The sequence below is a fragment of the Danio rerio genome, chromosome 7, assembly GCF_049306965.1.
Source record: "Danio rerio strain Tuebingen ecotype United States chromosome 7, GRCz12tu, whole genome shotgun sequence".
In the NCBI taxonomy this organism is placed as follows: Eukaryota; Metazoa; Chordata; class Actinopteri; order Cypriniformes; family Danionidae; genus Danio; species Danio rerio.
Window position 1 is genome coordinate 60,491,515 of NC_133182.1, and position 16,261 is coordinate 60,507,775.

Below are 16,261 nucleotides of genomic sequence, written 5' to 3' on the forward strand. Positions count from 1 at the left end.
GAGCCTTCATGATTAAATGTTCATTTCCCTGCAGTGCATCCTGTAGAGAATGACACGCCACGTGACTACTCTGTTGTACAATGCCGTCTCAAGTTTAACTTAATTACAGTATATTAATGAATTATGTTTATTGTTCAAGTTTAACTTCATTACAATATTAATGAATTGTTTAATGATCAAGTTTACATTCATTACAATATTAATGCATTATGATTAATTATCAAGTTTAACTTCATTACAATATTAATGCATTATGTTTAATTATCAAGTTTAACTTCATTACAATATTAATGCATTATGTTTAATGATCAAGTTTAGCTTCATTACAATATTAATGCATTATGATTAATTATCAAGTTTAACTTCATTACAATATTAATGCATTATGTTTAATTATCAAGTTTAACTTCATTACAATATTAATGCATTATGTTTAATGATCAAGTTTAAATTCATTACAATATTAATGCATTATGTTTATCGATCAAGTTTAACTTCATTACAATATTAATGCATTATGTTTAATTATCAAGTTTAACTTCATTACAATATTAATGAATTATGTTTAATGATCAAGTTTAACTTCATTACAATATTAATGAATTATGTTTAATTATCAAGTTTAACTTCATTACAATATTAATGAATTATATTTAATGATCAAGTTTAACTTCATTACAATATTAATGAATTATGTTTAATTATCAAGTTTAACTTCATTACAATATTAATGAATTATGTTTAATGATCAAGTTTAACTTCATTACAATATTAATGCATTGTTTAATTATCAAGTTTAACTTCATTACAATATTAATGAATTATGTTTAATGATCAAGTTTAACTTCATTACAATATTATTGCATTATGTTTTGCTTTGATGAAATTAAAGAAATGCAATAAAGAAATAAGATTTTTTTTATTTTCAGGATTTCAAAAAACAACATCAAAATTAACGTGCACAACGTGCCCCTTATCTGGGCAACAAACAGTGCAATAAAACGCAGTCTGCCATTTCCATTTCAAGATCAGCTCGAGTCATTCCTGGGAATGTGCTCAGCCAACACAATCTCACGGCAATTCGTAACTTTTTCATTTAGTGGCTAATTCGTATGAATTCGTACAATCTAATTCGTACAATTTAGTACGATTTGCTTTTCCCCCAATGACGGTTGGGGTTAGGGGTTTGCACATCAACGATCGCACCTTGTAAATAATTACCGTTAATTGAGTGATCGGGATGGGCTTCTTAGAATTCTCTCAGGGAGGGAAAATGAGAAAGCGTGCCCCGCTGTACATCTTTGGCAAAGACAGCTTGCGCTCCATGGCGCATCACACAGCCGCCGGTTTGTTTACAACAGCTACCTGCCTGGCATCCCGCCCTGCTGATAGAAACGTGTGTCGCAGGCTATGACGCAAATCTTCGTTGACAGAAATGTTGAAATTAAATATTCTACACACTTTTACTGCATTGGAAAACGTTAAGATTGTTTGTCCTCCTATAGAAACCATATTAAAACAAAAAATATATTTTCCTCCCTCATCGTTTTCCATTTTCAAACATTTTTTGAAAAAGTTCCAGGGAGCCACTAGGGCAGCGCTAAAGAGCCGCATGCGGCTCTAGAGCCGCGGGTTGCCGACCCCTGGTACATCCGAATGAACGTGAAACTTAGCGCAACATGCACGAGCGCAAAACTCCTCCCTGCCTTCTCCCCCGTATGAATATGCTAATGACTCTACTTTGGCTAAACCCAACGAAAAAGCAAGCAAAAAGAGAAACTTTGAACAGAATGTGAATTGGAGGTGCTACTTTCGGAGGTAGACCAGAGAAAAACAGTGTTATTTGCAAGTTTGTCCTCCGGAATTAACAACAAAACAAAAAAATCAAGTGGGGAGAGTTTAGCTGATGTAGTTAACACTGTTGGGTCTGAACATTACACAGTGTGGATTTAAAAAATAGATAGTGAGATGTATAGGTGCAAAATGTTGTAGTACCCTTAACACTCTGAGTGCCGCAGCTAGAAAACGCATGTCATCATGTTTTGACACGTTCGAGCATGAACTCGGTTCGAATCCAGCGTCTGATGAAGTATTTCTTCTTTTTTTCCCACGCTACATATCAGATTTTGCCTACCATTAATCACGTGGAAGACAAGTAGGAATCATTAATAAGTTTGTGCATAATATTTTATTTGCACATTTATTGAATGGAAATGTTTCTGATTCACGTATGCAAATTCATCTTTAGATAGTGATTTTATAGCATTGTGCGTGCAGTAGATAGCTCCGATCACATTGGGAAAACAGGCGATCACTGCAAATTGCGCTTTAATGTTTAGCTGGTCAACTGCATGGTATGGAAACCTTATATACCTGCTAGATGAACCCCTCATATACAGCTGCCATTACACGGCTCAGACACTTTGTAGAGTGCAATTTAACAAAACTGCCTCTAGGAGTCGCCAATGGAAATAAAACAGGCACGCACAAAAATGTGCATACGCCAGCCATGAAGCTGGCGTGGAGCTGCGCACATTCTCACGTTCATTTCATGGTTAGTAAATCCAAACGTGAGCGATTCTGAGCGTGAAACCTGGCGTACACAAAGTTTTTGTGCGTACGCAGCGTTGTTACATGAGGCCCCTGATGTTGTTCCACTCCATCATCTACAGTATGTTTAACCAATAAATGGAAAGAGACTGGCAGGTAAACAGACACACAAACTGGCAGTAGGAGTTACTGCAGACTGTGTTTGGTGGTACCAGCATTTAGTGAGATTAAAAGCCCATGACAGTCTTAAGTACTAAGAACAGCTTTAAAACTGACCTGATGACCCAATGACACACTATGCTTATAAATCCAGCTTTAATACAGATGTCCTTTCTAACCAGGTCACAGTTGACTTCAGAATTTGCCTGTTTGTGATATATTTGTGTTTAAACTTGTGAAAATGTTGATGAGGGTTTATTAATTTCAAATTTTTATAATTTGCATTAGTGCAATTATGTGACACTACCACAAGGGCATCAATCAGTATCACAGTTAAGATATTAAGTATCAGCTCAACTAATTCAAATAAAACATATTAAATCACTGAGCCAAATCTGAATGGATCATGATCATAGTGGATCATATTTTGGCTTTGATTTATATTTTTTAAAAGGATGAAAGCTGGGTTACTTGCACAAATGGTTAAAGTAGTTGGTAGTCAGAGAATAAGGTGCACACATGTTTTACCCAAGATGATTCATAAGTTTGAAAAAAGATTTCTCAGTACTTATCATATAATTATCAAGATTGTGCTAGTTTTTGATGTTCAAGAGCTTTGGTCCCACTCTGTTTGATAATCCTCTTGAGCAGGAGTGAATTTAGGGCAAGTGCGATTAGTGACGGCCCCTACACGCATATGATATTCTCCAAATAGACTGCTATGGAGAGAAATAAGAAAACAACGCAAAGATTATCATAACAAACATAAAGCAATGGATTGTTACCTTTGGGGCATGTGCAAAGACCAAGGGCCAAGGAGGGGTATTTGGAGTTCTTTATTAAGTAGCAACTTACTAAAACAATAATTAAAAATAAAACATATTAAGGTAAACTGTAATCTAAAATATGCAAGTTACAATTTTTCAATTGTAAAGTCAGTCATTTGAATTTTAACCACATATGCTATATGAGTTCAAAAAATAAGTTTCTGGCCTGATGAAGGTCAGGTAACACAGCCAACCACTTCAAAATATGTATCAATAATAAACTGTAAATTTGTCTTCTTTATGTTTCTTCTTAATGCCACACTCATTTAGACTTGCTCTAGTCCTGTTTTTCTCCAACCTTTAAGTCTGTTAATCTCAGCTCTTGGGAGGGAGCTGCTAACTGAAGACCACTTCAAAGAGTTTCACCAAAAGCCAAAGCGATGAGCTTTTGAAGACTCCAGCACTAAGCCAAAGAAACACAGTTAATCTTAGCTTTAGTATAGATTATTGCAGGTTTAGTTGCAGCACAGTGTGGCTGTGTGTGACACCAACACAAACACAAAGTGTCATGGTGTTAATTTGTTTCTTTTAATGACAGCAGTAAATAATGAACTGTACAATAATACAAGCTAAAAATTAACATTAATTTGTATGTCTTTTTTTCACAAAGGGCTCTATTTTAACAATCCGTGCGCAAAGTGCAAAGCAAAGGGCGCAAAAGCAATAAGGGCATATCGGAAACCACTTTTGCTATTTTAGGGATGGAAAAATCCACTTTGCACCGTGGCGCATAGTCTAAAAGGGTAGAGCTTATTTTCTTAATAAGTTATAGGTGTGTTTTAAGAATAAACCAATCAGAGTCTCATCTCCCATTCCCTTTAAGATTCAGTTGCGTTGTGCCATAGCACAATTGCTATTTACATAACGGACTTTGTTAGTGAAAAAACTGAGCGTTTTACTTGCAAGAAAACAGTTAAACAGAGCATCTACAGCGTGAGAATGAGAGATGAGCCTTCTCATTATTTACATTCAATTTCACTCTCGTGAAGAGCAAAACTTTTTGTACACACAGACATTAATTAACCTATACATAATTAATTTTGTTTGTTAAGGGCAAAGATTTGTTTTAAAACTATTTCTAAATTCAGTTCTAATTTCCAGCAAAAGAATAAATAAACAATAATAACGAAGTACACATGCTATGCCCCATATGGTCTTAAACCTTACAGGTGGACAAATCTAGGCTTGTTTTTGATAGGGCCTAAAGTGTGCAACTTTTACATTACTTTAAATTTAAGTAATTAATTACAAAATGACAAACTATGTAATTTGGAAACATTGCAAATGATGGAAGAATTCAACATGTCTCAATCAACAAAAAGTTTAGAGCGCACATTTAATGCTTAAGAACTTAAAATACACACTTATAAATCTATTACTTCTTTACTAAAAGGAAACAGGCCTATAAACTACTATTTATAGCAATAAACATATTACAGGAAGTTATATTATTAAAAATTATTGTTTAAATATATTATTTAGGTTTTATTTATCTAATAAATCCAGCCAGCTTTTATTGAACTTGCAATAATGTTGAAAACACATAACTTTCAGTTGTTAAATGTAAAAAGTACCTAAATACATGCAAGACCATTCCAATATTTGCCTCCAACTATTGACATCAGATTTCTCAATGACAGAGAGAGAGGGGTTTGCACTCGCGATATCTTTACTGCTTTATTTATTTAACCTAAGAAATGTAATGTAAGAACGTCACTGTGCTTCTCACAATCTGTTCTCTTGCTCAGAACTGATATAAATTTGCGAGAGACTCTTGGGGCGTCTGGCAGAGGTCATAAGGTTGGATGAGACAGTAGATAGGGGCGATCACACCACTCGTGTCATAGCAGCTCAAAACGATGGAAATACAATGGCAACAAAGAGAGTATCACTCACACAAGTCGCGCCAATAGACTTTATTAACAGGTCATACCGCATCTGTAAATATTTTAGCTGCTATTAACTTGACTTCAAGGGGGGCGGAAAAAGCCACTGGGAGTGTGGTGCGCCCCACTAATATAATGATAGGGGAAACACTAAACTTATTTTTATATACAACTTTTTTGGTTTTCCTTGGATTGCAGATGTAGAAACTGTTATTGTAAAAGCTTATGTGTATTATGCTGTGGTATAAATTGTCCTTGAGGTCTAATTTCTTATATTTTCACTCATGATCATAAATAATAATAATAATAATAAATGATCAAATCAAATCTTTATAAGTGTAATAAAATTTTACAACTATATTGGTTAATTCGGATACAAATAAAATTAAACTTTTTAGAGTAAAATTTTGATACAACATTTTGCAATAATTTTAAGGTTGTGGACTGTAAACCAGCATGTTTGTTCGCATTTGCATTTTTAATCGATTCTATGTGTAAGCGTAGTGTTTTTAACGCTTGCAAATGAAGGTTAATGAGAAACTGGACTATAAAAGGATTAGTGTAAAAACAATATCTTTTTAAGAATGTATTTGATCATGTTTGTTGATTATAGGCCGTACCAACATTTGCACATAGCAAAATGAATGTGAATATATTTGTAGAATGTGCCAAATGAAAATGAGTCAAAATGTTTACAAGTGAACTTAATCTCAACTAAACACAGACTGAATCTTTTATTATTACATATTATGATCTCAAACACCCAGTTCATCTGCTGGAGGACCATTCTTACTAGAAAAGAAATCACTTCCTGGCAGTTTTTTTTTACTGCAAGCAGAAGATGCAGTTTACTTGTTTGTAGTTATTTCTGCACATAAAATAAACAAATATAATATTAGGTATTTCAACAAGCAGCATTGAAAGTACTGTGGTGAATGGCATGTTACACATAACTAGTCCAAAGGAAGCATTTGAATAATATAAAGATCACTTGAAGACAATGCAGCCTAGTTAGCCTCTAGAGTGTAACATGACTGCATGGGTTGTGCATTCAGGATGCACATCCCAGGATGTTGGATCAGTCAATGACTTCTGCCATCAATCACCACACACACAATGTGCTTTAGTGTAACAATGTGAGGTGGTAATGTCAAACCCAAAGCAAATGTCTCTCTTAAGTCTGTTGCATGATCTGTATAACTGATATAAGTCAGTCTGTTTGTATGTTTGTGATGCAGCTAGTGAAAATATTTTGTGATTGTTATTTTTTTAATAAATTGAATTGTGAATGTATTTGTTTTTGACCTAACTCTGTTGAATGCAAATGAAAAATTCATAACAAGAGGACACAATACAACGTGACCTTCTTTTGTTAAACTCTGCAACATACACGCACACACCAGCAGCCACACTGTATGTGCAGCTGGTAAGCATCTATCTTCCAGCTGTGTTTTGAGCATGGCTATAAGTTGGGGGTGGGGTTGGGGGTTTTGTGGTGGATTGAATGAGCAGTATTGATAGAGACCTAACTCATTTTGTAAAGGGTGATTAATGTACTAAAAATATAAAAAGAAAATTGCATGAACTTCACTCACTGTAATTCTGTGTCTTAACAATATCACTTTTTTATTAGATTATGCTGATCAACTTGAAACTCATGTCCAAACCAGACGTTTAAGTGCTGCAGCAGATGTGTACAGTATTCAGTGATGTTCTGAATGATATAAACACATTTTATTTGGGCATTACTTTTTCTAAATAAGTAGTCTTATTACTGAATTTAAAATTCATCACCACATAAAATATTCCCGGGACTTTTTTAGCGTTTTATTGTAATAAACAGCAATATTTAACTAATGAAGAGTTCAGACGCAAAAAACCTCTGAGTGCCATCTGAGATTTCCATCAAAAATTTGCATTATTCTTAGCCTCCTTTGTTTGTGCTGAGTTATTTCACTTTGAAGACCATGAAAAGAACTTATTCTTTGTCATAAAAGTGAAATGACTTAAACTCAGCTGATCTAACTAACCAAGGTGTTCAAGAGTAGTGTTTAACACCTTAATTAGTTGGATCAAATTTGAACCAGGGGTGGAGCAAAACTGGTCAGAACTGTGGCCCTTCAGGAATTGAGTTTTGAGACCTATGGAGCATGAATTCAAGTGCGTGCCGTTTAATTTAAAAGGATGGTGGAAACATCCACAAAAACCTCCCATCCCTTTCCCAACATCCTTTCACCTCCTCAATATTATCATTAATAGTATTACTTTTCCTTTTGTTACCATTATTATTATTATTACTGTTCTGACTTGTCCCCCTGTTATCTCCTCATTATTATTATTACAAGTATTTCTACCATTGTCATTATTCAGCTTTGCTGTAGATGTTGTAGTTGTAGTAGTAGTAGTGGAAGTTGTAGTAGTAGTCCTTGTAGTACTATCGATTGTAGTTGTACTTGGAATTGTTGAAATAGTGGTAGTAGTAGTTTCTGTAGTGGTAGATGTCGTTGGTATAGTGGTATCAGAAGTAGTAGAGATGTAGTAGTAGTAGTAGTAGTAGTAGTCTTTGTGGGTGTAGTAGTATCAGAAGTAGTAGATGTTGTTGGTGTAGATGTTGTAGTAGCAGTAATTGATGTGGTAGTATCAGAAGTAGTAGTAGACATTGTTGTAGTATTATCTGTTGTCGTAGACGTTGTAGTATCAGTTGTAGTAGATGTTGTTGTAGTAGTATCAGTTGTAGTAAACGCTATAGTAGTATCAGTAGTAATAGTAGTCATTGTTGCAGTAGTATCAGTAGAAGAACAGTAGACAACGTAGTAGTAGTAGTCGTGGATGTGGCTGAAGTAGCAGCAGTGGTGGTTGTTATATTAGTAACTTTCTGTAGTAGTTGGTGTAGTACTCGTGATTTATTATTGTTGTTGTCAGATCTTATTACTGTTGTCTTTTCTTTTCACTGTCATTCTTACTATTATACATTACAAGCATTGTTGTCACTCCTTACCACTGACTGGTTTCTTTCTATCTTTTTTATTTATATGTATGATGCTTGCTTCATTTATTGATTTTTATTGTCCCTTATGTATGTACTCTGACCTGTCTACCAAGTTATCTTTACCTGCACACACACGCACAAATACAAACACACACACATACACGCACCTGCCAGTACCTGACTGTATTGTTGCTGTTTTTGTTTTTTGTTGTTTTTGTTTGTTGATGTTTCATTTTCTTTGTATTTGTATGATCTTAATTTGTGTACCTTTTTGCATATTCCTAAAAAAATTTAAATAAATAATTCCCACCGGTATGGCATGGGAGAACCACCCATTAGATTGAAAGCATTTTATCTTTACTTTTTTATAGAAATATATTTATTTTTGCTTGATTTATTATAAAAAACTTCGTTTTTCCACCAGAAAATGTGAAAGAAATACAGATTGTAAGTTGTATATACTGCCAAATAAACATACAGAATGTTAGGATGAACAGCAACTCCGCTTTGCATTTTGTCTCGCACATCACATATCGTGAAAATATCCAACATATATATCTGTCCTTTGGTTTAATTGTTGTATTAAGTAAATGTGACAGCATTCTTTTAAGTTTTAAGTGAGCCCTTTATTCTTCTATGGTGTAGTTTGTTTCGACTATAATAACTGACAGCATTTCAGCAGATTAAACAGCCCGCCTGGTGGAAAAGAAAGGAGTAAGCACAGTCACTGAGAGGATGTGGCAGCTGTTTAAAAAATGTGGAGCAGTTGAATCCCGTGTTGCCTGAATTTAAATTACAGTAAAATAAAGACAATATGTTGTAGTGCATTGTTTTCTGGAAGAGTAAGAACATAGTATTTTATGAGCTGAAAAGCAGAATACAAATGTATTTATTAAGTTAGATGAAGTTTCGGGTTATGTTTTAGTTTTGATAATGTCCTAAATTATGTGCCAAATTATGAAGTGAATTATTAGTACAGTTACCATTAGCTAATCAGGGAGCAGTTTCAATGAAAGGATGCTTTATCTGGAAGAGGGATCAGTTTTAATGATAAAATATACAACGTTGGCCACAGCTCAATCTTAAAACTAATCTTTTGCAATCGAGGGGGGAATATTGTTTCTCTCGGCAGTGTTGCAAGTGTTTGCAGTCAAGTCAATTTAACATTGGTATTTTTTATAGCCTCTCCCCCTCGAGGCCACCTGCCATTACAGATTATGTCAAAAACACTTGTGTGGTCAAATGAGGCCTCATTTTTAGGTCTTTCTCTAAAGAATTTAAACATAGCACAATTAGCACAACACATCGATGTCAAGTGTTACACAGAGAAATTGCATCAAAAATGCATAGATGCAACTGTTTTGACATTTATTTTCACATAAAATCCAGAAGGAAACATTTTCAGTTAAAACAAATATATTAAGCAGCACAACAGCTTTACTTTGGTAATCAGAAGAAATAATTTGTCAGAAGCAAATCAGAATAGTAATTATAGAATGGAATACATACAGCTGTGTCATCACATGTATATTTTCTGTAGTATATATGTACAGTAAAATACAATCAAAAATATTTGAGTGTTAAAACAAGCTCTTACATGGCATGGCATACAGTTTTTTTGGGGGGTGGGGGTGGGGGGGGAGTTAAGATGCACTGCCATACAATGAAGCCCATGTATAGTTATTTAGGGTTCAATGTAGTTTTCTATAGAACTTTTAGTGTCTTTTAGTGCACTGTTTGCACTAATAAATATTTTTTGAAGAAATGTGCCCTAAAATGTTTTTTCAATGGCATCACTGTGAAAACTTTTTTGGAACTTTTGTTTTCAGGAGTGCAGTTGGGAAAAGCAGCATTAAAATACTTTTTATTCTGAGATGATAACACATCTTTTTGCCTCCATGGCAAAATGTTCTTCAAAAGTGATTCATCAGTGATTCACTAAACCTTTTCATAGAAAAGCAGAGTAGCATATCTAAAACCAGCTGTAAAAAGGGCACTATTTGACAGGTGGTGTATTTTAAATTAGATACAGAATTTAGTACTTAAAGGGGTTCCCTTGTGAATATTAATTACACTTATTGTGCTATTTAGAACCACTTTGTTTAGAGTGTTGCCTGTTTGTGTTTTTTTTTTTTTTTTGTTACTTAAAATGTTCTGTTTGTTAAGAGTAAACTACTTGGTTGTTAGCTACATATTCTGTGTTGAATGGTGAAAAATCTAAAGGGATTTGACAATGATGGATCATATACAACCCTCTACCACCAGACTCTTGACAAACAATAAGACTCAAAGTCTTATTCATACCTTGTCATAAAAATGTTCAAGGTTACAGAAGTAACCCTACGTTCCCCGAGGAGGGGAACGGAAGTGCTATACTCCGTACTTGGATTTTAACATCAAATCCACTTATAGCACTGGAGTTCCCCAACCGAAGGGGAACCAAAGCTATACAAATGAAAGTTATGTTCTATTTAAACTCATAAAAAGTATTATATGTTGTTTAAGTGAAGCAATATGTGCCTTTCTTGTGACTGAGAAAATATTAGATTTGCTTATAGAGAGAGAACAAGTGTACATTTATTCTATTTTAATTATTCTATTAAGGTTTAATGATCAGTTTCAATGTGTAATATAAGCTTCATTTACCTAACAACGCTGTTGTCATTTTTGTGTTGTAACATTACATTTACTGCAAAAATTGAAGTTTGTCCATTTTTTTAAAATAAACCACTGACCCTAAAGCAAATTTTTCTGAATTAAAAAAAAAAAAAAAAAAAAAAACTGAATGATGGACCATATACACCATTATGTTTATTTTTTTCAGTTAAGAAAAAAATAGTTTTTTTCAGTTTTGTTTTTAGCTAAGAATATTAGCTCTTTAAACAGTTTTGCTAAATGTAATTGTATTTCTTGGAACACATAAGCAAATGCATAAAAACAGTGCTTTAAACACTTTAGCTCTAATAAAATGAATTTTGCTGCTCTCTCTTCTTCAGTAGTGTTTTGCTCCTTGATTGACAGATTTAGTTTTAGAGTACATTATTCAACAGTAGAGAACCCCCGTCCTAAAATGGCAATTCCCATAATCCCTCAGCAGCCAGAGCCAATCACAGTGGATTTATGTAGACTACATCACACTCTGTGTGGTTGTACAGCAGCAGAGAAGGAAATGAAGGAAATCAGTGTGATTTTAGGAGTTTGTCCATGATAATTCTGTAAAAGAGAAAGAAAATATGTTACAGAGTGATAAGTAGAGACCAAATTCACCCATACTCTCTTCTCCTTTTTTTAACATAACATCCCCCCCCCTCGTCATCTATGATTAATGTGCTGAGACTGAATGAATGATTAATGATGGTGACAGCAGTTGGATTTGGCTGCTGTATCAGCCTATGACAATGCAGGACTGAAACCTTAGTGACAAGATCAATTCGTCTAAAGAGTAAGAAATGTAACATTTGTTTTTTTCTTTTCCTGCTGAACATTTCTAAATGTGTTACATCTTTTCAGTGTTTTTGAAAGATTTAAATGTTTTTGTTTCATTTATTGCCACCATCATTCTCTTTACATTGTTATCTAATCAAATGATGAAGGCTTATAATAAAATTTGTATTATTCATTAGAGACTTTAAACCCTTTATTGTTCTTTGAGGTGTACAACTGATTGAACTGTTGAAAAGCAGGTTTGGTTATTTAATTTTCAGGCATTCCTCTGATATCATCAAATAGCACTAGACCTTGGAGATTTTATGTGTTTAGTGGGACTTCCAAAAAAATAAAATAAAAAAAGCCATAATTGTATTTATTTTAAAGGATTATCTGAATGATGATTATATTAAAACAGCTTCTTGTTATGGCTAGTTTCAAATGTGCTTGTTAGGTGTTGTTTGGGTAAAATAAGAGTTTGTTACTATTTTTTAATTTAAAATCTGTCACATAGTGAGAATGCTGTCTGTAAGGCAGTTTGAGGTAATGGGAAAATAATTCAGGTAATAAATAACATAAATAATAGTTCTAGAAAAAATAATAAATAATATTCTTTAAATAAATATTTGATAATGGCCATACCATTAAAGTTTTTATTTTTTTGTTTTGTTTTATCAGTTTAAATGTTTAGCAGTTTATTAGTCACCTAAGTCATGTTTAATAGGTTTCTCAGGACATCTACACACACTACCGCTAGATGGCGGCCTTTAACTTGGTTATTTCTCTTGTCCACATACATTTTTTTTCCTGTCATTTATTTGACTCTTTTTTTTTTTTCCTCAACGTGATAAATTAACTACAAGTCAGTCAGTAATTCAAACTGTTTTAAGCCATTCAATCATTTTAAGGTCTTAATATTAAGTCCAATTGAAGTGAGTAGCCTATATACCAGGGGTTTACAATGTCTACAAAAAGGTCAATGTTCTGGAACAATTAATATTAAATAACTTGTTTTTAATAAACATCTATAACAGGATTCAGTCATGTTCTGTCCAAACTCAGTCCTGGAGGGCAAGCTGCAGATTTTGCAACCAACTTGCCTCAAAACACCTGCAAGAATGTTTCTAGAAAGAGCTTGATTAGCTAGCCCAGGTTTGTCTGATTGGCGTTAGAAATAAACTGCAGGACATCGGCTCTCCAGGACAGAGTTTGGAGACCCCTGACATTCATTACAAGTCAACACTATTTATTTTTCTTTAAATAAAGTTGTATTTGCATTCAAAACACATTAATTACAATGCAAAATGTGGCAAAACCACTAATATAAGTGTATTTTGGTTTGAAACACAACAAAAGGTAGACCAATAGTAACTGGATGCAATCATGGAAATCCACAATTTAAATCCCTTCACTATTGTCTTGCAATACGAAATCCGGTAGGATTGAATATCGTCACAATCTGGACCAAAGTCCAGACTTTGAGAAGCTCTGCTATACTTTAGCATTCCTCCCTGAAAAAAATATAATACATCACTAAAAGTGCTTATCAATATCTCTTTCCTTTTGGCTAAACTTAAGAAACTTAAATGTAAATCTACAAAACTTTCAGGTATTAAATTTCAGGTGCTAGGCTGTAGCACTGAATATATAAAGACATAAGGACAGATGACTTAATAATATGCATCCTGAGGCTTTATTTATAATGTACATGGATGTAAAAATGTGAAAGGGCGATGACCCCTGAGCACTGCTAGTTCAGCTTTCATAGTGTCCTCAAATTGGTTCAAAGTGGCTGCCATGTTATCTTCCATGTCTGGTCGGCCTGACTGTGGTTGTTAACTAAAGTTTTTTTCTTTATAGGAGAAGATGATGGTGATGGGAAAAAGATATGTATAAACATAAAGAAACTGCCCCAAATGTAAATTAATAAGATACATTTCAGTAAAACGAGGGCTACATGTGCCAGTGTGCGTCTAGGCTCATGAAAGCATCATGAGAACCTCACATACAGCTTTTCTGTTTCACATCAAAACCATGTTTAATGTCATCTCTTGAGTTCATGCACTAAACAGGTGGGATACAGGATATTGCCAGTTTAGGTGTTGATTAAATACAGAACCTTACTATTGGTACTAAACAGATCAGACTAATGCGTGCTATGATAATTTTTTTGGTATGGTTTTGATTCATTCTTTTCTTTTTTCTCAGCAGAATTTCCAAGACTGAGTGGATTTGGCAATTTAAGCACCTTCCTGTTGCACAGTGAGTCTGGGATGCTCTACCTTGGTGCACGTGATGCAGTCATTGTCGTGGATACTGCTAAACTTTCAAAGAAAATGGTGGGCTTTCTTTTCTTTTGCAGTGAATATGACAATTTATTTCATTTGTAATAATGTAGTAATTGTCGCACATTTTACTTGTAAGAGCAGTTTGTCAAGGTTTTAATCAGCAGAGTAATAGCACAGTTTTGCTTAAAATATTGGAATGCACACAACATTATGGGCTCTTTTTTGACGATCCATGCGCAAAGTGCGAAGCGCAGGGCGCAAAAGCAATAAGGGCATTTCTGAATTTACTTTTGCTATTTTAACGATGGAAAAATTCGCTTTGCGCTCTGGTGCATGGGCTAAAAGGGTAGAGCTTATTTTCTTTTTGAGTTATAGGTGTGTTTTGAAAATAAACCAATCAGAGTCTCATCTCCCTTTCCCGTTAAGAGTCAGTTGTGTCGTGCCATAGCGCATTTGCTATTTACATGACAGACTTTTTAAGTGGAAAAACTGATCATTTTACTTGCAAGAAAACAGTTAAACAGAGCATCTACAATGGGATATTAGGAGATGAGCACCCTCATTATTTACCTTCTCTTTCACTCTCGTGGATAGGGAAACTTGTATGCACAGACATTCGTTAGCCTATACATAAATATTTTGTTTGTTAAGTGCAAAGATTTGTTTCAAAACTATTTCTAAATTCAGTTCTAATTTCCAGCAAACAAATAAAAGAACAATAATAACAAAGTGTGTTCAAAAAACCTGACAGGTGGGCAAATCTAAGCTTGTTTTTAATAAAACAAATATACCTATGCATATAATAAATAATACTGCTAATAATAATAACATTATACAAAAGATAATTGTTATGAATAAACTGAGAAAGCCCCCCCAAGATGATTAAGGCATGAAATTAGGTTTTTATAATTATATAGGCTAAAACTAATATGTTTTGTAATATTTTAATCCTTTATATTTATGTCCTATTAATATCCTTATTACATCCTATATATATATATATATATATATATATATATATATATATATATATATATATATATATATATATATATATATATATATATATATATCCTTAAAATTTAAATACTTTTTTATATGTAAAGATATTTGTATTAAGCAATGTGTAAGTGAGGCGCACAATTGACACGCTCTGCGCTGAACTTTAGACTGGCCTTGTTCTGCTCTAGTGAACAATCTATTATAGTTTCTCAAAATAGCAATGCGCCTCAACACGCCTCCTTTTTTCGACCAGAATGCCTATGGGCGTTCATATGAGAGCAAATGCATTTAAACAGCGTGGTGCAAAACGTCAAAACGACTCTTGCGCTAAGCTAAAGCTAGCAAACAATAATTGAGTTGCGCCTTGTGCTGCATTGCGCCGGGTGTATGATAGGGCCCTATGTGTGACATATCAGAGCTCAAAAGAGAAAAAATTGTTGGTGCACATCTCTCTGGCACATCTGTGACCAAGACAGCAAGAAATGTCAGCATGCCAACAACGTAGGAGTAATCTAGCAGGAGTAACTGTGGACAAAAGAGGAAGTTGTTTGAAAGGGTTCACGGGGTGCTTACTCGGATTGTATTAAAATAAATAAATAAATAAAACTACAGCTACCCAACTCACTGAAGAATTAAATGTGCACCTCAACGCTTCTGTTTCCAGCAATTGTTTTCATTGGGAGCTCCACAGGGTCAATACACATTCCAAAACCTTCCACAAAGCCAAACCAATGTAAAACGTTGGTTTCAATGGTGCCAGCAGTGAAAATCTTGTAGACATTGTGAACATTGTGAATCATGTATTGTTCTCTGATGAAACTACCTTCACTGTCTTTCCCACATCCGGGAGCGTTACAGTGTGGAAAAAGCCCAAAAGAAGAGTACCACCTAGACCAGGGGTGCCCAAACTCGCTCCTGGAGGGCCAGTGTCCTGCAGATTTAGCTCCAACTTGCCTCGACAGACCTGCATGGATGTTTGTAGAAAGCCTAGTAAGAGCTTGATTAGCTAGCCCAGATGTGTCTGATTGGGGTTTGAACTAAATTTTGCAGAACCCTGGTGAACCAGGATCGAGTTTGGGCACCCCCGACTTAGAGTGTTGCATGCCCAGGGTGAAGCATGGGCGCAAAAGTTGT

At 34.4% G+C, this 16,261-nt stretch overlaps 1 protein-coding gene and 1 long non-coding RNA gene across 3 annotated transcripts in view; one reads left to right on the forward strand and one right to left on the reverse strand.

Annotated features, from left to right (window-relative positions):
* The window catches only part of sema4f (sema domain, immunoglobulin domain (Ig), transmembrane domain (TM) and short cytoplasmic domain, (semaphorin) 4F), a 137,289-nt gene that overhangs the window by 69,915 nt on the left and 51,113 nt on the right, over positions 1-16,261 (forward strand). The window contains exon 2 of one of the 2 annotated variants that reach the window (XM_005166554.6): positions 14,046-14,176. In XM_005166554.6, coding sequence (XP_005166611.1) covers positions 14,046-14,176 — 131 coding nt within the window. The remainder of the gene's footprint in view (positions 1-14,045; positions 14,177-16,261) is intronic. The other variant, XM_678693.10, reaches the window with a different exon arrangement.
* LOC141375157 (uncharacterized) lies at positions 6,987-11,169 on the reverse strand. Its single transcript, XR_012382761.1, has 2 exons — positions 7,481-11,169; positions 6,987-7,136 (listed from the first exon to the last, which is right to left on the reverse strand). It is a non-coding gene; the product is annotated as an uncharacterized lncRNA (long non-coding RNA).